This window comes from Erpetoichthys calabaricus, chromosome 15 (assembly GCF_900747795.2).
Source record: "Erpetoichthys calabaricus chromosome 15, fErpCal1.3, whole genome shotgun sequence".
Classification (NCBI taxonomy): Eukaryota; Metazoa; Chordata; class Cladistia; order Polypteriformes; family Polypteridae; genus Erpetoichthys; species Erpetoichthys calabaricus.
The window spans coordinates 51,330,257-51,353,910 of record NC_041408.2 but is presented as its reverse complement, the minus strand read 5'-3'; the positions used below and the strand labels follow the sequence as shown (position 1 = coordinate 51,353,910).

The 23,654-nt window shown below is 40.7% G+C and overlaps 1 protein-coding gene across 1 annotated transcript in view; it reads right to left on the bottom strand.

Moving 5' to 3' along the window:
- The window catches only part of LOC114665665 (signal-induced proliferation-associated 1-like protein 2), a 310,605-nt gene that overhangs the window by 169,324 nt on the left and 117,627 nt on the right, over positions 1–23,654 (bottom strand). Inside the window, 2 exon segments of the mRNA XM_051919363.1 lie at positions 21,722–22,583; positions 22,585–23,496. Of these exon segments, the coding sequence (XP_051775323.1) occupies positions 21,722–22,583; positions 22,585–23,097 (1,375 nt within the window). The 5' untranslated portion in view covers positions 23,098–23,496.

Genomic DNA, 23,654 nt, shown 5'->3' with positions numbered 1-23,654 from the left:
ATTCCTGAAACTACACACACACACACGCACTTCTCTCGGCTCCTAGTCAGTATACCAAAACAACTAACACCCTCGGCCCCCACCTCCCCCTCCCCAAGTAACGGGTGACAGAATGGCTACCCCTAGAGTAGCAGCAGCCTTTGGGTCGCCTCTTTAATCAGCCTCAGACTGAGCCCTGCTCGCTGCCACCAAGTCACCTTGTGTTACTTCAGACACTAACAGGCTTCCCAACCCGCCATGGGCAGATTTCCCATGACCTTCTGTATTCCCATCAAATGAGGTAATGCCCTCAGTGCTGCATTGCTAAATCACTTGATTCTTACCCAAATTTGCCATTAACAGATTTTTTTTTTTTTTTTTTTTAAAGAACTGAGTGAGATATACACTGCCATCGACGTAAAATTATTGGAACAAATGCAGTCTGTGTTCACAGTTTTCATTGCTTTTATAATATTGACCTTGAAAGGGTGCCCAGGGGAAAACTGCCACCCTGTCTTGAGTTGTTCCCAGCCTTGCACTCCCTGCCACCAGGGCAGGCTCCAGCCTCAGATTACACTTTCTACATCCGGCTTAAAGTGCTTTGGAATTGGAAGGTTTTACATTTTTATTGTTAAGCAACATTGAATCCCAGTAGATTTAATTTGCCATTTTTTGGTTCTGATCAACAGAAAAAGGCCCTTTATTATCAAAGTGAAAACTGATCTCTGCAAAGTGGTCGAAATCAATGCACCCAAATAAAAGGACAAGTGTCTGGGTATCTGTGCATCCAGGTGCTATGTCTCTGTCATTCCAACAGATGCCACACCACAAACATTTTGTGTTTGCCATTACAATAAATAGCATATCCCAAACATTAATGCTGCTTTCACGAATCCCATACAAGGTAGCATAACAGAGACATGCATAGTATTTGCAGCTCCAACAGATGGTGCATCACAAACATGAACACTGGTTTTGCAAATCTCATACCAAATAGCACAAAGCAGAGACATGGAGACATACAGTATTAACTGCACTGGTCATTCCAAATGAAGGCACATCACAAATATTAACACTACTTTGACAAATCCCATGCAGAACAGCATAACAGAGACATGCATAGTATTGGCAGATGACACATCACAAAATGAACACAGGTTTTGCAAATCTCATACCAAATGCCATAAAGCAGACACACCTATGCATTGTATTTATCATTTCAACAGATGGTGCATCACAAACATTTTTAATAATAAAATGCATACCATTTATCATTCTAACATACAATGACCACATGAAAGGTAACATTTTCAGTTTGTCACTAACTATGGATACATCTTTAATTTTAAACATTTCATTTTAAAATGGCAACCTTAAAGTGGAGATATGTATAAAGATTAACCCATTAATTAAGAATTTCTTTTTATGCGGATTTTCAAAGATACCTTGCATAATTGATGAGACATTTGCTTGTAGATCAATGCAGAATCCACCTTAAAAAGATAAGTGCCTGTTTGCTATGTCTTTGACATTCCAAAAAAATGGTGCATTACTAACATTAACACTGCTTTTATGAATTCTATACTAAATGGCATAAAGCAGAGACCTATGCATTGCATTTATTCCAACAGATGGTGCATCATAAAGATTAACACTGCTTTTATTGAATCTCATTCCAAATGGTATAAAGCAGAGAACTATGTATTATGTTTGTCATTCCAACAAATGGTGCATAACACACATTAACACTGCTTTTACGTATCTCATGCCCAATGGCATATAACAGGGACATACTGCTTGCATGGTGCACTGCATACATGAGTACTGAAGTCTGCAATGATTATTTAGATATAAACCCATCTTAGATTTAATTGTAGTAATCGTGCCATCCATCCATCTCAATGAAAACTAAATCCCAATACTATTTATGTATGTAGTGTTGGCACTTTCACTGATTCATCACATTTCAGTTGTACTAATGGGTGTTCTTTTGGGTTCAAAAACATAATGAGCCTCACAGATTAAGAGTTTGCTATTTTAAACAACGAAATATGCATTGTAGCCCCGTTGTGAGAATATGCGAGCACTATTAGCGAGCAGCCTGCTTTGTGCTTCAAGCCAGTAATTTGAGCTGAGCCATACAAATGACCAGCAAATATGCAGGTTTCAAAACATTGACTCCTAAATTTTATTTTGGGATAATGTATAGAGAAGCTCATTTCCTCACCATTGTAGGCTAAGCCCCCAGCCTTTTGGTTTCAAACTATATTTGCTACAAATATAGCTTGCACTGTGTGTCTGTGTGGACTGTGTGGGCTTGTCCTCACTGTTTTCTTTTTCCTCTCAAAGATTTACAGGTTAGGCTCATCAATTGCTAAAGAACCATCCCCATATTAAGTGAGGGTGCAAGGTGTGCCCTGTGACGGAGTGACGCACAGTCTATGAACAGACGCTGTCACCCAGAAAGCAATCCTGAGGTGGATAAGAAGATAAAAAAAACAAATTGGATGGTCACACTGACATCTGTAGACACAGACATTCCACGCAGTATATGAATGTAAAGACTCTTTTCTGTTAGAACATTAGGAAAGTTGTGATGAGAACAGGCCATTTAACTCAACAAGCTCATCCATTCTGTTCACCTCGATTGTCCAAAATAACATGAAGGTGAGATCTGAAGGTCCCTAAAGGTGTAGGGAGCTATTTCTGCCACCACCAATTGATAGCATCCACCATTAAGGTGGTGAAGGGGTGAGGGAGATAGCCAATAATAGGGAGAGCAGGATTAGAGAGACAAAATGACCAGGTCATGATGGGTATCAGGGAACTCCCTTACTCTTTGACAGTTACCTATGGATCTTTCGTGACCACAAAGACTCAGGGCATCAACTTTACATCTCATTTGAAGCAAAATAAGGTTGATTGTAGCTTTCTAAATGAGCCAACAATCAAAAGTAAAATAGCCTGAGGTGATTGGAAGAGGTGTGAAGTACAGGTGCATGTGGTCTCCAACCCTTTTTGATGAGTATGCAGTAATGTGTGGGAACACTTGGAAGAACACACCTTGAGTGGAGGGCAAACAGTACAATCAGATTTGCTGTTGACAAGGTTGCACTTGCCAGGAACGTGGAAGGATTGCAAATGTTAGTTACACATTTGGCGTAGTCAGCAGCATTTACACTGTGGACAGGTGCAGGTGCAGGTGCAGTGCAGTGAAGTACGACGGGGGGCTGAGTGAGTGAGTTAGAGTTAACCTGAAGTCGCCTGGAAACACTCTACTACAGCCTGTCTCTGCATGAACATTAGAAAGGTTCTGACAAACACCGTCCATTTAGCCTAATAAACTCGTCCATCCTATTCACCTAGACTGTCCCAAATAACATCAACTCCAGACTTGAAGGTCCCTCAAGTTCTACTCTCCACCACACAACTTGTTAATTTATTCCCTGTGTCTGTGGATCTTTGCAAGAAGAAAAACTTTCAAAGATCTGTGCAAAATCTGCCTTTCAGTTTACAATCACGTCTCCACGCTCTGGTTTCAGGTTTTATTTTAAACTAACAACTGAGATCTACTGTATTAATTCCATTCATAATTTTAAACACTTCAATCACATCACCCTCTTAAACTCCATTTGCTTAAACTTAAAAGTTCAATTGCTCAATCTCAATTTATACCTCCCAGAATCCTCTGTAATTGTTCTTCCCTGAACTTTCCCTAATACTTGGCATGACTTTTTTTGTAATATGGAGACCAAAGCTGTACAAAGTACTCCATGTGAGGCCTCAATATTACATTAAAGGACATAAGCCTAACGTCCCTTGACTTATACTCCACACCTCATGATAAACAACCTAACATCCTATTAGCCTTCTTAATCACTTCTGTCCACAGTCTGTGACTCCATGGCTTAAACTGTAAAGGCTCAGCTCTTTTCATCTTTCCTCATAACTCGTCACCAGTAGCCCTGGAATCAACTAGTTGCTCTTCTCTGGACCTTTTCTAGTGCTGCTAGGTCCTTTTTGTAGCCTGGAGACCAAAACTGCACACAGGACTCCAGATGAGGCCTCACCAGTGTGTTATAAAGCTTGAGCAGAACCTCCTTGGACTTGAACTCCACACACCAAGGCGCTATATAACCTGACATTCTGTTAGCCTTTGTAAGGGCTTCAGAACATGGTCTGCCAGTTGATAGCATAGAGTCTACTACAACTCCTAAATCCTTCTCATAAGAGGTACTTTCAAGTTTCAGACCTGCCCTTGTGTATTCAAATCGAACACCTTTACTTCCTACATGTAATAATAAATGTACATGCGTTTTCTAGCCACATGCGACAATCAAGTTAGCAGAAAAGACAAAGGCATCATATAGACAGCACTAGCAGTCTGATGTGCTTCCAGTGGGTAGCAGGCCCTGAGCTCTGTACAATTTTAAAGACAGTGGAGAAGCTGCAGCAGCAGAATGTGTTAAATTGACCTACCATTGTTAAGACAACTTGCTGAAGTTCAAAGTGAGCATCAGAATGGGGAAGAAAGAAGATTTAAGTGACATTGAATGGTCCATTGTTGTTGATGCCAGACAGACTACTGAGATTTTCATGCACAACTTTCTCTAGAGTTTACAGAGAATGGTCCAAACAAAGGGAAAATATCCAGTGGGCGGCAGTTCTCTGGGAGCAAATGCCTAGTTGATGCCAGAGGTCAGAGGAGAATGGCCAAACTGGTTTGAGCTGATAGAAAGGCAACAGTAACTCAAATAAGCACTCATTACAACTGAGGTCTGCATAAGAGCATGAATGCATATGTCGAACCTTGAAGCAGGTGAGCTATACCACATTGGATGACAGCTAAGAACAGGCAACTAAGGCTACAATTCACGTGGGCTCACCAAAATTGGACAATAGAAGATTGGGAAAAGGTTGCCTGGTCTGATGAGTGTGAAATTCTGCTGTGAGATTTGGATATTAGGGTCAGAATTTGGCATCAATAACATGAAAGCATGGATCCATCCTGCCTTGAATCAACTATTCAGGCTGGTGGAGGTGTAATAGTGTGGGAGGATATTTTCTTTGCACACTTTGGATCCCTTAGGTAGGCTGTGGCATTTAAATGATGCTTAGTTGGTACCGAGTATTGTTGCTGACCATGTCCATCCCTCTATGACTGCAGTGTACCCATCTTCATGATAGCTCCTTCCAGCAGGATAACGCGCCAAGCTCAGATCATCTCAAACTGGTTTCTTGAACATGACAATAAGCTCACTGTACTCAAATGGCCTCCACAGTCACCAGATCTAATCCAACTGAGCACCTTTGAGATGCGGTAGAGCAGGAGATTTGCATCATGGATGTGCAGCTGACAAGTCTGCAGCAACTGTGTGATGCTCTCATGTCAATATGGACCACAATTTCTGAGGAATGTTTCCAGCACCTTGTTGAATCTGTCCAATGAAGAATTATATCTGTTCTGAAGGCAAAAGGGGGTCCAAATGGGTACTAGCAAAGTGTACCTAATAAAGTGGCCGCTGAGTGTATATACAAATATAATCAGTGTACGAAATGCATGTGAAAGGGCATCTTTGAGAAAACTGTGTGACATGTTTTGAAGACTGATAACGTCGGACGAGTTAGACACCCCTGCTCTAAAGTAACTGGGCACAGCCAAAGTCTATAATAACTGCTTAGGTGGTCTGTGTGCATACATCGAAATTTAAACTAAAAAGCTTTATTTGCTGGCTATGAGTTGCTCAGGTGTTACTTCACATTACCTCAGATGGCAGATTTTAAAGAGACTCCCGGGGTATTTCTGGTAAACATTCCCACTCCATTCACTATCGATCGTACTTTTAATTACAGTGATTCCAGAGGAAGTCTCTCATAAGGGTCAAGTTGCTTATTAAGAGCACTCAGAGGACACCATGTTTACGAGTTATCTGTCTATCACCAGCATCAGCTGAATGTCCAGTGCTCATTTTAATTTGAGGTTTCCAACAGAGTGGGTTTCCAGTCTTGGGTCTGATGCTTCAGACATCTGCAAAGCGTTCTCACAACTCAAAAGTGGATTAACTGGGCCTGAACGTGGGTGAAGGGATGGAGATGAAATCTGACCGGGAGAGTGTAATTGTATCTCTTATTTTCCAATACACTGAATCACAAGGACAGACTATTAAAGTCGATAAGTACGAGAAGGAGGGCAGGGACCAAGGAGACTTACAGAGATGAGATTACTCCATTTCTATATACCAAAAAAAAAAAAAAAGAAACAGAAAAAGCAAGGCCCGGCGGCGAGCAGAACTTAACTCAATATAAATGAGTTTCCAAGGGTCAGAGATTATTTTTTTAAAAATAAAGCATCACAAGAAGGGATTGTATCATATTACACGTTGTTATTTCTGTCCTATTTTAAAAGGGAGCGTGACGTCACGGAAGACATTGCCTAGGGCTCTGAGAAACAATCTTGGCCTGGTTATTAACTTCCCACTGGTCTGCGTGCATTTGATTTGTATCAACTGACATTGTTTCTCTTCACCCTGAGCTACAAATCATATCACAAATGTATAATCACCCTGTTGGGCCGTTGCTTGGATGAATTGTTAATCACAAGTGGAAGTATAAGCAGTTCTGTCATTCCTATTTGCGTCTGTACTAGATGGGGGATACACAATAAGAAGTAACTTTTACAGTACAGTTGAGAGGGGACGTTAATCTTAAAACCATAGCGTGTCAATCTGAAGATCTAGCAGGCAAGCCTGAGCATTTCTTCTTTAGAGACACGGAAGGGGAAAAACCACCTACTGTATTTACATTAAAATGGTATTTTACACATTATGTTCAACTCAGCAAAAACGAGACAAACATGTAGAATTTTTTTCAACCTGAGATAATGTTATTCCATGTAACAGAAACATGTAAAGACCAAAATGCAGAAAAAGTATGTCTAGTGTCCACTCCGGTGGCGACGCAGATTTAGTATACGTCTCTCATGCGAGATGTTTTGAGGCACAACTCGATGTTGCAATTGGGACAGCAGAAGTGAATTGCTTTGCACACTTTCCTTATATTTTTTGACCCGAGTGTAAGAGCAAAATGGTGTTCTAAAGTTTGTTCTGCTTGGCTTGAAAAGTAGACATGCTGAATATGGTAAATACATTGGCACGTCCATTTTTACAAACCAAGACAGCTGTCGAGTGTTGATCTGTGCCTTTCGTGTTTCCGGCACATGTTTGTGACAATAAAAAGGACCTGGAAATACTTGTTTTATTGTGCATTCCTGGTAGTATTTTTCCTTGTGGTAAAGATAAGTTTTCTATTCACTTACGCAAATTCTCACATAAACATGGAAGTAAATTAAAGCAAAACCAGCCATGTGGTATGAAAAGTTTAAAGTGACTTGCTCTGTCCAGAGGACATCACCACAGAAGGGTGAAAGGTTAGTGCGCTAGAAGACCAAGTGAGGAGATATCGGGCACGGCTGGTCTTTTAAAATTGCTGAATTGCATAACATTTTTTTCAAAAAAAAAAAAAAAAAAATATATATAATTTATATCAAACTATTTTACAATGTGTGTGCAATCGCAAGACGCGAATCAATACTTGACAACTGTCTTGGCTTGAAAAACTGACATATTTTGAACGTTTTTTAAGATTTTCCTACTCGGCCCATATCCTCCATTGTAAAGCACCAGAGCAGGCAAGATATATATTTATATGTGTTTTTAAATTATAGAAAGCTCTTAACTTTAAAACACAATTTTATGTGGCAAATGCATATATAGCATGTTTGTGAAGAAGTAACTTCAACTTGAAATCATTAGAGGTGTCATACACGTGTGTTTCAGAGGCAGCTCGGGGGTCTAACTAAGATTAAATCGCCGGGACAGGGGCTAAATGAGTAGACTAACAGTTTTTCTCCTTTTTTCAGATTCTTTGAAGATAAAATCCAGACCTAATCTTCCTCTTCCTCATTACGCCCACAATGACCTCATTTTCGGCAATTACCTCATTATCCCGCCACTTGCTTTTATTTGGGGCTATTTAACCCTCTGCAAACCTTTGTTTTCAGTCTTTCTTTTGTTGGAGACTCAGGCTATGGTGATTACTCTGCGGCATTGCAGTTACATTTTTGTTGTTTTCTGTCCAACATATGGAGTGATCCCTCAAAACATTTTCTGCCTTTGTCTCTCTTTTACAGAGGAAAAGTGGACCAAGTGTGGGCCAAGTGTATACGAGTGAAGGGGGATTACACTGAAAAGTAATGAGGGGAGTCTGACGATCAGATTTGGTATCATTGTCAGGTAGATAAATTGTCGGGGGACACCCACATTAACAACTGGCTGCGGCAGATAGAGGGTCATTTCCAGAGGGTGGGACTGCACCGCGTATCTGCCTGGGGGATTGCCAACCAGGATCCCGAGCTGTTTCATCATGTGGTGGGTGTGGCAACGCACCGTAGCAGTGCATGAACTCCGACCTGACTGGTAGATAAATTATTGAACGTGCCTTGTGTTGTTCTTAACTTGGTCCCAAATGATGGTGCGCATCCATTAACATCAGGGAAAGGCCGGTATGGAGTACAGGTTTGTACCGGCCCACTCCAAGCACCGACTTTACAGGACCTCCTGTCCCATCAGAAATCAGTCCTCCAGTAAAAATATTACTTTACCCAACCTCCTGCCATAAAACAAATCACTCCTGAATAGGACAAGAGACAGTGAGTCAGTCAGTCAGTGGCACGGCCTTTCGGCTTTATAATCCAGCCCAGACACATCTCAAGTAAGATTCTGAAAAACATTTGTTTGTTTCTGGCAATATATCAATTCAAAATGCTGGCATGGTGCACCATACAGTTTGTAAAGGTCTATATCTATCTATCTATCTATATATATATATATATATATATATATATATTTGTTGCTATACACAGCTAATCAAACTGCCATCCTTGAGAGACATAAAACAGATCAGTCAGTAAATTTAGGTGCTTGAAGAATGAAATAAAGATGATGTGGATGAAGGCACATTCTGGATAAATTGTACTTGATGGACCACAGCACTGTCCTAGATTTACTACGGTGTATTGTCAGAGGGTCTTAAACTACACTTGAGAAAACTGGCAAATAATCCCAGGCTGAGAGGCAGAATTGTAAATGCAAAATTTAAACACTGTATCTCTTACATACGAAAGCAGATGTTGAAGAAAATGTAAGCTTCTCCATTACTGCATTTTTGACACTCCATTTCTGAACTCTCCTCTTAAAAGGTTTTTTGATGGCATCTGGGAAACCGAGCTGCTTTAACCCTTTACTCACGTGGTCTCCAGAATGATGGACTGAGCACAAGTAAACATTTGCTTAATCTTGTGGAGAGTTTATGAATAGCTTTTGGGGTTCAGTAACACCAGGAAGTGCAATGACAGTCTTTTAAATAACAGTTCTTTAATGGCATTGTTGGGTTCTTTACTGAAGTGTTGTGTGGTTCTTTGCAGAACTATTGCTTGACAAAGCACCACTTAATTCTGGAAAGGGTTCTTTGCACTTTGAAAAACTTCCTAATATGTGGAAAACTGAGGACACAAACAGATTAATAAAACCTGAACTTAGCCTGTGTGACTGTAAGCAGTGAGAGGCCATCTAAAATCAGGATCCATTGGGGTTTCACAAATCTGTTACCATCTATTCCTGGTTATTCACTGTATGGCGACTGTTATGGGTCTTGATAAATAAAAAGGAACCTTCTTGTAGATGGGTCTTCTGGGAACCAAAAATGTCTCCCCTATGGCAGCACTCTGATGAACCGCTCTGGCACGTTTTTATTTTTTACATTTCCATTTACTTATTTGCATGACGCCTTTATCCAAGGTGACATACAACACTTGACACAATTAGTTCCATTTCTTTTGGTTTTCCAATTGGAGTACAGGCAGGTCAAGTGACTTGCTCAGGGTCACCTGGTGTCAGTAGTGGGATCTGAACCCACAACATCAGGGACTGAAGTCCAAAGCCTTAACCACTAGGTCGCACTGCATTTTTAGAGTATTGGATGACTACCTCATTTTATGTAGCTTTTTTTTAAGAATACAAACATATACAGTATTAAAAAAAAAACAAACACCTATTGTATAAACTCTTGTTTAAGTTTTCCCGTGGATAAGTCGGGGCTTGATTTTACTGTATAATTTCCTGTATTTTATATGTCGGTCATATAAGTCGAATGCGGAAAACTCCCACTATTGGTCCAAGAGATTATGAAGTGCTAACTCCCACCTGAGAGAGTAACCACGGAGCACACAGCCTTTTTTTTTTTTTTCTATATTGGGCCTACGTGACCACACGGTAATACCCAAAGTATTCTGAAGTGACATTTGCATCATTTGTGTTTTTTGTATCTCACACCCTCATACTCCTTTATCATAAGAGCATCCCTTATCTATGATGGAGCGTTCGATCAGAAGAAAATATGAAGCTGGTTTTAAATCAAACATCATTGAAGTAGCGAAAGAAATTGATAACTGTGCTGCTGCAACAAAATTCGATGTGTCTGAGAAACTGATGAGAGATTGGAGGCGGAAAGAAGATGTTAAAAAAAATATATTAAGTGTATTTTTGAACGGGCGTATTAGTTGGGGTCTGGTTTTATGACCGATTTTTCGGGTTTCAAGACCCGACTTATACGCGAGTATATGCAGGATGTCTGCAATCCTGGATGCTCCTTTTCAGATTAGATTTACTCTATGAAGTAATTCTGGCCTCAAATCTTATTTTGCCTTTCACAATTGCCTTACCATTCACCTGACTTAAAATATAGGGGACCACAATTCCCATCAGGCAGCAGGAGAGCACTACAGCTGATGGAGCACATTGTAATAAGCATGCACAAAATTTTCAACTAGACAAGGCACGGTCTTAAACAGGTACGTTTGCCATTTTTCTTGTCAAATAATCTGGATTACAGTTTCAGTCAGTGTGCTTTACATGTACACACTTAATTTTATGATCGATTTTTCAGGTTTCAAGACCCCACTTATACGTGAGTATATACGGTACTCACACATAACTAAAACCATGGATGTTTGCTTAGTTACCTCAATGAAAAGTATGGGGGATGACAGTGTGGTGTGTTGCTTTTGCCTCTTTTCAATGTTTTAAACTCATTTCATGCCTCTGCAATGTGATGGGCTGCTGCCCCCTTCCTTAGAGTTTGTACACTTTAGAGTTGTTTCAAGACGTACTCTGGAAACCCATTCACACTTTGTTATTTTGAAGATTTCATTTATAATGATATATTTGCCATTTTTGCCCACCAGTCTACAGTGCATTCGATAACCCATAATGACAATGTGAAACCATGTTTTTAGAAAGGTCTGGAAATTTATAAAAAATTAAAAATTAAAAAAAAAAAACAATCATTTCTGTAAGTATTCAGACAGTTTGAAGCGCCACTCCAGAATGTAGTCAGATGTTTCCTGTTGGCTTTAATTCTCCTTGAGATGTTTCTAGAACCTGATTGCCAAACTGAATTGATTGGACATAATTTAGAAAGGCAAGCGTGTACGCAGGTAGAGAAGGTCCCATAAAACTTACTGCATGTCAGGACAAAAATGAATCAATTCTTTACATTTATTATAGCACTTTCCTAACTACTCAAAACACTTCAGTGAGTGGGGAGCCACTTCAACCAACAGTAATGTGCAGCATCCACTGGGATGATGCAATGGCAACCATTGTTGCTTCAGTACACCCACCACACATGAGCTGTTAGGTGCTGAAGAGACTGGGGAGGATGATTGGGGGGCCAGAATAACTAGGCTGTGGTGGGCAATTTAGCCTGCATAATGAGAACACAAATACAGAGGCCACACTGCAAGATGTCAGCCACTAATGCTGGATGGTCAGATTACAGTTTGTGAGAAAGGACTTCAAAGAGCCGGCAGAATTCTGGGTAAAGGTCCTGTGGACAGACGAGACAAAGATGAACCTGATCAGAGTGATGACAAGAGCAAAGTGTGGAGACCAAAAGGAACTGCCCAAGATCCAAAGCAGACCACCTCATCAATTAAACATGGTGCTGGGGATATTATGGCTTGGGCATGTATGGCTGCCACAGGTCCTGGCACACTTCTCTTCCTTGATGATGGAATCTGCTGATGGCAGCGGCACAATGAATTCTGAGGTGTAGAGAAACACTCCAAACTCACTGGACGGCACTTCATCCTCCAACAAGATAATGAGCCAAACATACTGCTGAGGCAACACACGAGTTTATCAAAGCTAAAAAATGGAAAATTCTTGAATGGCCAAGCCAGTCACCCGATTTGAGTCTAATTGAGCAGGCCTTCCATATGCTGAAAACATAAGGGGCCAAGCCTCCCGCCCCCCCCGCCAAACAAGCAGGAGCTGAAGATGGCTGCATGGGAGGCTTAGCAGAGCAGCACCAGAGAAGACCCTCAGCACCTGTGAATCGCAGACTTCAAGCAGTCATTGCATGTGAGGATATGCGACAAAAAACTAAATATGACAACAGCTTTAATAGACCTGCCATTATTGTGTCACAAATATTATGGTGTCCTGAAATGGGGGGACCTTGTAGTAAAAGTGCTGTGTGACCAAAATCCTCTTAAATTAAAATATGCAATGTGCACTTTAATCAAAATGTCTTAATTGTTTGATTTGTAATTTTAAACTGTGGAGCTAAAGGGGGAAATCAAAGAAAAATGTGTCAGTGTCCCAAACATTATGGAGGGCGCTGTATACACGGTCAGTCAAATACAAAAAAACCACAAAGTCAAATTCTTGGTACACATGGCCAATAAATGTGATTCTGATATTGATTTTGAAAATATAAAGCTCAAGTTGCTAGCTTCAGAATTTAAAAAGTAAACCATTCCACACAATGAAAGCTTCAGTGTTTATTTTTTTGGTAGGATAAATGTAACAGGGATTCAGAATTAAAAGTAAAAAAAAAAAAAAAGTTAGCTGAATCTACGATCTAGAAGTACAGTACATAAAAATAATAGTTAAACAGCCAGCCGGCTCACAGGCCTGCCAGAAGGAGGACATATGCACAGAAATGCCTTTGTCAAGGACGTGTAGATAATATGGATCAGTGCTGCACAGATAAAGCAGTGACAGAAAAAAAAATAAAATAAATAAGGCAATTCACGCCAAGATTGAAAGGACGACAGTCGTTCAATATAAATGACAATAAATGTTCTTGTCAGCTGCGGTATTGAGTTGGCTTGTCTTGCGGTAAAGATAATTAAGGTTGTGAAAGAAAATGAGAGGTTTTATCAGGGGCAGTACTGTACACAGTTTTAACTGCTTCAAATTTTAAATTGCTGCATAAAGAATAAAAAGACTACACTGAAATCGTCCCAAATAAGATGACAGAGGACTTTCAAGTACTTGAAAGCGTCCCTCGCCTTGAATAATGCCACCGTCACAAATGACAGCCCGAGACGATGCTGTCAGTGCCTCAAATAAAAAGCACTTCGGTTTTGGTCAAGGCTGTCAATCCGCAGTTGCCTCCCCCTTCCTTCTCCAGTCACCTATTGCCGAGCAATAAAAAGCTTTGCTGGAGGCACCAGTATTACTCTTTACTCGGAACAATTCAGACTTAATTACGTGCGGATATTCATTTTCAAAAGACTCGTCTTCCTTGGCCGTTGAAGTCGAAATGGAGGCAACCTGAGAACTCTGCGCCACACTGCACAGCTTGCCTGGGGTGTGGTGGGTGAAATGGCTCCGCTTTCTCAGAGACGGAATACTTCAAAGTGGATCTTGAGGGGCAAAGAGAAGAGAAGGGCTGAGTGAGACTTATCAATGAGCACATCGACTTTAACGTGCGCACCCTTTCTCTCTCAATTTATATGCTACTAAGAATTTGGCTCTTTTAAAGGAGAAAAAAAAAATTGGTTTACACGGCCTGCCCTTGTCAGCTGTAGCAGCGCCAGATGTGGGCGTTTGTAATTTAACAGTTACAATTCTCCCCCATGCACATCTATGGTGTCCCCCAAATTAGTGCACATTCGCGGGGTATTTGTAGACTTTACTTCATCTGGGGGTTGGTCTGTGATTAGAGGAATACTTTACTCATTGGGCTAGAAAGAGAATTTATTTATTTATTTACTTATACAGCACTTTTCTAACCTTCTCTAAGCGCTTTACATAGAGGGTTGGGAGATACTGTGACCACGGCCAAAGTGTAGCATCCACATGGATGATGTGATGGCAGCCATTATTGTGGAAGTACAATCACCACACATTAGCAGGACTGGAACATGCATTGTTACTGCACTGAAATGGTGTGGGCTATGAAAGAGCAAGAGCAAAGTCCTGGGGACATCTTGATGACTTTTACATCATTATATTCATGTGCTTGTGTGTGTTTGTGATTTTATTTGCATACTGGCATTCAGATAGAAGATGATAAATAGTGAAAGGAATTTATTAGACGTTTGAGTGTTTTACTCCATTACTGCACCTACTTCCAAAATGCTTTCCCACAACCCCAGCATTAGTCGTTTCATTGATTGTGGACTTTGTAGGCTATTTGTTTTTATCGATTTTAATTAAAAGCAAATAACATTCCATATAATCATGTCAATCTTTACAAACCAAAATTTAACCCTCAAATGAGAATACATTTGACTGCTCCGTATTAGCTCGGTCCCTTGCCAAAATGACTGCTACAGCTCTCAGCTCCAATGTAAGTTATTTATTTATTTTTTTCAAAATTAAATCGTAATACAGAAAACAAACAAATGGTCAAAATTATCTGCAGACCTGATCTCCATTTCTGAAACACACTCGAGGATAAAAATTCATTATACTTGAAAAAGATAACTGGAACTTCTTACAAAAATAGCCATATTTGTATACATCAGCACATGACAGCTACATACTCCTACAGAACAGTAAGGCAAATGTACTTTTCTAAAGCAGCAAAGCTGTGTCGCTTCAGGGCAAGTGTTCATGGGACACATGACAAACACATGGATATTGAGGTTGAACTGCAAGGGTCAATTAGCAAGAAAACAATACTGCAGAAAAAAATAAAAAATAAATTAAGGAAGCAATCCGGCCTGTCATGGCTTTATGAAACAGCAGCATACACTCTTAAGTATATAACTTTTAGTGAGAAGAAAATCAAAATTAATCAATCAATCACTTTCTCACTTTTTGTTTTAGAGTTAAGCTCTAAATACAGCCTGAGAAGAGAAGCATCTTCTGCTCACATTGGCCCCGGGAAAGGCATCTATCTTTTAGTACCGTATATACTCGCGTTTAAGTTCTCGCACGGATAAGTCGGGGCTTTATTTTACCATATAATTTCCGGTATTTTATATTGTCGGTCGTATAAGTCGAATTTGAAAAACTCACGCTATTGGTCCAAGAGATTATGATATGCTAACACCCATCAGAGAGAGTAACCACGGAGCACACTGCCTTTTTGTTTCTATGTTTTGCACCTACGTGACCACATGGTAATACCCAAACTATTCTGAAGTGACATTTGCACTGTTTTGTGTATCTCACACCCTCATACTCGTTTATCGTAAGAGCATCCTTTATCTACGATGGAGCATTCGATCAGAAGCAAATAGGAAGCTGGTTTTAAATTAAAAGTCGTTGAAGTGGTGAAAGAAATTGGTAATTGTGCTGCTGCAACAAAATTCGATGTGTCTGAGAAACTAGTGCGTGATTGGAGGAAGTAAGACGATGAAAAAAAAAAAAAAAAAATTAAGTGTGCCATTTTTGAATGGGCATATAAGTCAAGGTCTGATTTTATGACCACGTTTTCGGGTATCAAAACCCGACTTATACGCAAGTATATACAGTACGTCCGCAATATTGGATTCTCCTTTTGAGATTAGATTTACTTTATGAAGTGCTATCTTGCCTTCTGCAAGTGCCTTACCATTCACCGGACTTAAAATATAGGAGACTACAATTCCCATCAGGCAGCAGGAGAGCACTACAGCTGATGGAGACACATTGTAATAAGCATGCACAAAGTTTTCAACCAGACAAGGCACGGTCTTAAACACCAAAGGTATGTTTGCCATTTTTCTTGTCAAATAATCTGGATTACAGTTTCAGTCAGTGTGCTTTACATGTACACACATAACTCAGGTTAAGATGAATAACCCGATTAAGGCAGAAAAGTGTTTTTTTTTTTTTTTCTTTCTTTTTAATAATCTGCATGTGCAAGTGATCTTCTGCAGTTCTCCTCTGTCAAAAAGCTGCAACTCTCATTTAACTGGGCACCTAAAAAAAAAAACCCTGTCATCGGGACACTGTGAATTAAAAAATAAGCATGATGCCTGTGTGTTGTATAAAAAGGTTTAGTCCAATTGACACTTTATTTATAGGTCTGCAAGCAGCACTCTCTCTTCTCCTTGGCTATGTGATTGAGCCCTGCAAAAGGACCCGGTAGGTGTTGTTCTTGCCTTACACGGAATACTGCAGGAATAATAATAAAAAAACACCACAGGTAAATTTACTTAGATTAAATCACTACTTTAAAAAGTAAATCGGACTGTGTAACTCACATTACTTTTAACGCGTTATCTTTCTGCTCTCAAAAATTTGTTGCAGAGTAAGCACTGTACGTTCAGCTCATCAACATAAATTTAGTGATTTCTGAATTAATAACACGGATTATTTCAGCAAGGAGAAGGAATAATGCGATCACCCAAACATTTACCTCTGGAAAATTAATTTTGTGGAAACTTCTACCCGTAACTAGTGAAGGCACATGTGAAGCAAATATATGAGCAGGCCAGCAGAGTCCAACGGACATGCGCTGGCTACAAAATCCTTACCAGTAACCTGGTTAAAGGTTTACATGGCCACATAACTGGGTAACTGATGCAGAAATCTAGCTCTGTTAACCCGATTTCGCTATTCGGAATGAGAGCTTATGTGACGTTTTAGAAATCTGGTTTCTGAAGTACATGCAAACGCACCAGTTGGCTCACTGGATTACAGCTTTTGTCTGAGAGTACATCTTTTTGTCTCATCAACGGTTTCGTTTAGCCAAGGAAAACTTCCAAAAGAGACTCGCCCCCCCCCCCAATACTGGGTACTTTGGCTAGTTGATGTTCCAACAATGATGGATGGATTAAAAGCCAGAAGTCTGTATGACCATCAGCATCAAGTGACTCAGTGAAAAACCCTAACTACAAAGAGGACTATTTCATTTATGTTAGGTAGAATGCCCAGAGGGGACTGGGCGGTCTCGTGGCCTGGAACCCCTGCAGATTTTATTTTCTTCTCCAGCCATCTGGAGTTTTTTTTTTTTTGTTTTTTCTGTCCTCCCTGGCCATCGGACCTTACTCTTATTCTGTGTTAACTAATGTTGTCTTATTTTAATTTCTTACTTTGTCTTTTATTTTTCTTCTCTTCATTATGTAAAGCACTTTGAGCTACTTTTTGTATGAAACTGTGCTATATAAATAAATGTTGTTGTTGTTGTAGTTACAATCTGTCACACACGTGCGCATAGGAGGCAGCTAAAGGGTCTAAATGAGAGTAATTACACGTCAGGACAGGGGGTGGCAGAGTGCGCAAACCTTTTTTCTTGCTTTCATGCACCCATCACTTCCAGTTCCGGGCCCTTCTGATGATGTCACTTCCTCGTCCAGCCCTGCTGATGACATCACTTCCACTGTAGAACCCATGGATGAAGAGCCTTCCGCTTCTGTCCTTGATGACTTCACTTTCCTTTCTGGCCTTCAAAGCGACCATATTCTACAAAACTCGTCACTTCTGTTTTGGACTCTGTTCTGTTCATATCAGTGCTAACAACTTACCCTTTTGCAACCAGGGAATATTATATGACTTTTGCATCTGTTTATGCGACGAACGTTATTTAATGTTAAAAAACAAAAAAAACAAAAAATACAAAATGAGCCATCAAAATTGAAGCAACAGTATAAGCAATAGGCAGTGCAGTGGAGTTCTTAAGTTGCCTTGTGCACAGACACTATAAATTGAAGTAAAAATGATTTTAGCCATGTCCTTCTCGTTTCATCAATGTCACCGCCTGTAAAAGCAGAGACAAGTCTTGGACTAGAACACTCCCAGAGCTCCACAATTTGCTTAAAATGGCTTCAAATATTTAAATCATGCTCTTGTTAGCCACAATTTAAGCCATCCATCTTTCTTCTACACCCGCTTTTTTTTTTCTTCCCCTCTCTGAGGTTGAGGGGAGGACCGCAATTAATCCAATTATGTAAACATTTTGGATCTTTTAACAGATGTGCTGGGCCCCAAAGTCAGCCTTTTACCTCATTCAAATAATGAGATCAATTACTGCCAAGACAGAGAGGCCACTGCTTCATGTACAGCAAAGAGACAAGTGTGGCACGCAAGGAATGGACATGTGATTCTCTGGTTAGTTAAAAAAAATAAATAAATAAATAAATTAATCTTGCAGCATCTTTCTGGCAAATCCCCAAGATATTAAAAGGATATTTTTTTATAATAATACTGCACTAAAGCAGCCAAAGAAAGCAAAAGTGCTGTACTTTTACCCAACCTTTCATTTCACCTGCCAATTTGAAAAACTTCAACAAATTTTGGAGGCTAAAGATCTGCACCACTGTCTGGAAGGCTGCCATTTCCAATCCCCATTACTGCCAAAAGCAGGGCCCTTGAGCAAGGCTCTTAACTTGAAATTGCTCCAGGGGTGCTGTACAATGGCTGACCCTGCGCTCTGACCCCAAGGGGCATACAAAAATGATCAGATTCCTAATATGAGAAATTGTAAAAGTTGAAATAAAGAACCAAAACAGATACCCAGCTAGAATGCCATAACAGTAGGATGGATTAAGTGCAATTAATACCTCGACTCCTGTCCTGAGTAGGATGCCAAAGGCTACGAGAACCAGGTACAGAGGACGGCAGGGTGCAGTTCATCTCCCACTATACTAGGTGGCAGTGCCCCTTATACAGAGTCCCAGTTTGGACACCTGCAGGACTGCATGGCAGTTGGAGTCTGGAAGTGCAGTCGTGTAGAGTTTTCTGGGGGACGATACAGGGTGCTGCCAGGGGAAGTGCTTCCAAATGGCCACATCACATCACCAGAAGTGCTCCGGGGTCCAGCATAAAAGGAGCCCGCTACAAGACTTGGACAACTTAGAGTTGGGAGATAGCAGGTGACACGCATTGGAGGAGTGAGAACTTGAGTCTGTATTATTGGCTGTAATTGTAATTGTATTGAGCGGAGTGGATTAAAAGTCCTTTATTTTAGAACTGGAGTTGTGTTGGGCCGTGTGTGTCTGGGTTTGGGGAGCTGCAGCGACCCCTACTGTTCACAATGTCCATTACAGAATGTACAGTGCTGTACTTCTGATGGTAGCCAATAGCTAGCATAGACACAAAGTAAACTGAATCAAGAGACAGACACATGAAACCTCCAGGATGACCCCAAGCCTGATCTAAATATTTTCAGAATTAGTTATTTTTGGTAAACCTTTAGGTTCTGCACAAATGCAATCATTACTCATTTATGTAACAAGATCTTAGCAAAGGCTTCTTTTGATTTTCCTACAACTTATAAAACATCACTAGATGGGTCAGTAATGTATATTGACATGCTGGGTAAAATGACTTGTGAATATGAAGGATTCACAGGTCTTACACGAAATATGAAATATCGAGAGAAATGCATCTCAGTGAAGCCACCTCAGACCACTCCAAAGGGACGGTTCGTTAGGTGGTCACATAGCAGAGATGAACAAACACTTTACCGAGGCTTTGTCATGAAGACCCAAAGAAGTGTTTAAAGTCTTGCTATATAATAGTAAAGGAGTAATAGATGTGCTTTGGTGGTACCGAAACTTAAATGTTACCTTATGCTTAATTAGCTTCTTTTTTTGCTTGAAGAGGAAACAACAAAAAAAATCCATTTGGGATAACCTGCCATTTTCGGAGGAATATCCAATAATGTATGAATTTATTGCTACTAATACAAATAAACACACTTACTCCTCATTCAAAGCAGCCCCTATGCTTATTTTAAATCTCTTTATAATTGGGGGGGGGGGGGGGGGGGACATTAAGCACAAGCAGTCCTGCCAGGACCCAAGGGGTCTGGGTCCCCAGGGAAGACCAAAAGAGAGGAACTGTTTAGGTCAGCGGCATTTAAACCAATAAAACAACAACAGGCATCTGCCTTTATCATATCTGAAAATAAATCATTCTATAAAAGACCCAGATGAGCAGTAGTTGGAAGGGCGGAAAGCCTTTAAGACATGACTTGATGTACCCCAAGTGGATAGAAATGGGTGAGAGTTGGCAGCTGTGCAGGATGTTTTGGTCAAAAAGATTTACACAATTAAGAAAGAAATGTCAGAAAGAACCACCAAACATGAACATGTCAGACTCATTCCCAATGGTACGCAATTCAGGCATTCATACTTCTTAATGCGGTTTTTCTGCTGTGTAAAGCAATTTTTAATAGCGCTAGCTAAGACAGGGACCACATAACACAAAGATGGATTGTGGCCATTGCAAGCTCTGCTGCCGTGACAGTCAAATTCTCACTTATAGTAAATTCTCAGGATGTTTAAAAGATTACAAATGAAGGCAGCAGGACCACTTTGCAAAGTTGATCAAACACAGACGACCGTTTCTGGCCGATGGAGTCAATGATTACATTAACATGCATCACAAACTACCATTGGAACACCAAAAACGGCCAGGCTGTCTTTCCTCATGAAGAAGTGAAACCTGATAAAATTCACAGCCAATGACATCATCCCTTCTTTCATTATCACGGGCTTCTGTTACAAGGAGCAGCCTGTTTCTAGACGCCCAATCCTAGTGCGGCCACATGAAATTTCTGCGTGTTAATGTCTTAGAAAAAATGGCAGAAAATTAATTTTATTGGAGAACAGTTTTATTTTTTTATTGTAAACCTGAATCATCATTTGGATAATAATAAAATATCTAAACTGATGTGACAACCACCAGAAATTATGGCAGCATGCATCTAGAGGTAACACAAAACCCCAAAGTGGTATTTTTGCCTGAAAGCACTGAGCGAGGGGCTTTGTCAATGGCATCAAGACCAGGTGCTTAAGGTAATTACAGAAACCATCTGTAGTACCAAAAGACCAGACCCAGTGAATTAAACTAGTGTGGCAGGCAATTGCCTCAATCACAGTTGGAAAGAAACCCAAACCTCAGCCATGGGCAGCTCTTGGGAACAGAGCCGACTGGGAGATGTGGGCAGACCTCAAGGTAGCAGTGGGGAAAATTGATTCAGACTTCGAACAATTCAGAGTTCAAATGGCCTCCTGAAACGAATTAAGTATGAAGTATGAAGCACCACTGAAGTTTGGTGTCAATGATTGCGGTTGAACTTATCCGACCTGTTAAAATCTTCATGGATCAAGCTACATCAGGTGATATGTACTTGGCAATGAGGAAAAAGGGTAAGCTTACGAAACTTTGAAAGTGTGAAACTGCCATGAAGTCTTATTCGAGTTATCTAAACTAATGTGCCCAGCGATTTCTAGTCATGTAATCTGATGTGGTCTGCTGACGAGATTATTAACTGCCGTTGCCAGGTCTGACATCTCCGCCAACAAGTCGCATAATACAACATTGGTTTAAACCACTAGGTGCTAACAATGCCAGACATACACATACATCTAAGAAAACATATGCAGAAATAATTCATGAATTTCAAGTAAAGGAGGCAATAAAAAAAAAAATATATATATACCACATCTTACCTCTGCCATAGAAGTACTTGTGATAGTAATAAGCTCCGAGGTCGATGTGCTCAATAATGTAGCGTTTCACTTTTTCACGATGAATTGGCTGGTTTTCTCTGGGCACCTCCAACACGGATACTCCAGCATTTGTACAATGAGAGCTGAGGGAGGACTCAAAAGAGCAGCTTTCACCAGCACTGTTCGATGAAGAGTTGGCTCTGGATAACGAAATCCTCCTCTCCCCTTCACCTCCAATTTCATTCCTAAAATATGGGCAGCTTAGGACCAGGCCGTTACTTTTACCATCTCCTTCATCGGCATCCAGGTTCTCCTTTGAGTTCAGATCCTCTCGACTCCCTAAAGGGGACTCGCAAGATCCTGGTGTGCTCCCCGAAATCTGATATTGAGATGCAGCCGAAGCGCCCGTTGTTGTATTTTTCCTTTTCCCTAAATTCACCCGGTTAGCCATTGCATCGCTAATGTTGAACAAGATACTCTGTACATCATAGTGTGCAAAACATTTCTGAAAGCTGAGAGGCTTGCCGTACTTTTCCAATTTGCCATCATCCTGCTCCATTGAATATCGCAGACCTTCGGGTTCGCTTTTCAGTGTCCGTAGCTTCCTAAACAGCGATGTCTCGACCGACTCCGACTTTAATCTCCGCTTAAAAGACTTGTCGCTTTCCCTGCTGTAGAAAAGTGAATTATCAACATAATCAAATCCGGAGATGGCCACAATTTCACCTCTGGAAATCTGTGCCGCGGTCTGCAAGCTTGGAGAAAGAGAAGAGCTATAGCGTAGAAGTTCAGGAAAGCCCAGTGGTGGTATACTGCGGTGCTCCAAAGTGTCGATCCGATAGCCCCTCAACATGGCAAAAAAAACTCTCTCCTGATAAACCCTGCCTGTCAATTGAAGATGTGCTCCCATACTCCCTGTGAAGAGAGGCCCCTGTGTTTGGGTTCACAGCATTCTGGTCTAGAATATCCTCGGCATCGATATCACTGATGGTGACATCACTATTGCTTCTTTGCCTGATGGGATGAAGACCCTTCAGTGGGGATCTGCTTAAAATATCACTTAAAGAGTATTTGGTCTCTGCAAACTCCAAGTCCACAGACACATCTCTGCCTCGTTCACCTAACATATCAATGCTTTGGTTAATCTGTCCATTTTGGAAACCCATCATCAAGCTCTCATAGTTTGGAGGAGGCCTGCTATCCCAACCATCCTTCTTTGGAGGCCATTCGGACACTCGGGCCCGCACCCCCATTTTCGGCATCGCCGGCGTGCCATTTGTTTTGCCGCTACTTTCAAATTTCCCTGGCATGTTGGGAGGTCCCATATTGCCATTCAACATCTTGAACTTTCTAGCAAACAAATCATCTGACTGCATGCTTCTCAAGGTGTCTTTCAACCCTGCCGAAATTCCAGCTGGATGGGCTTTGTCTTCGTGCTGAAGACCTCGATGGCTCAATGGCTCATATCCTCTCAAGGGTAAAGGGGTACCCAGAATTTCCTTCCATTACATTGTTCCTTTTATTTTTAGCAGCAGTAAAGAGAGTAGGAAGAGTAAAGTGCAATGTTGCTACAAAGGAAATAGAGCAAATGTCTAGTCACGGTAATAACATTGTTATAACTTCATAATCCTCTTAAGCACAGAGTCTTCAAACATATTCAGTAGGCATTAGTCGCTCCAGGATTTCAATATAAAGTCCCACGGGAACACGATGAATGCATTTCACGTGAAGCATCTAGTTCAGGATAAAGAAGGCAGCAGACTCGTGTTCTGGCACTGCAAGAGAAAAAAGAAAATCAAATTAATCCGTGCATATAAACGAACGCTGATTGGAAAAACAAACACAAACCCTTCAGCTTCTGTCGAGTTTGCTTCCCTCACACTACAGTACATCGGACCCTGCAAACCAAGCCATTTTAACTTCATGGCCTTTA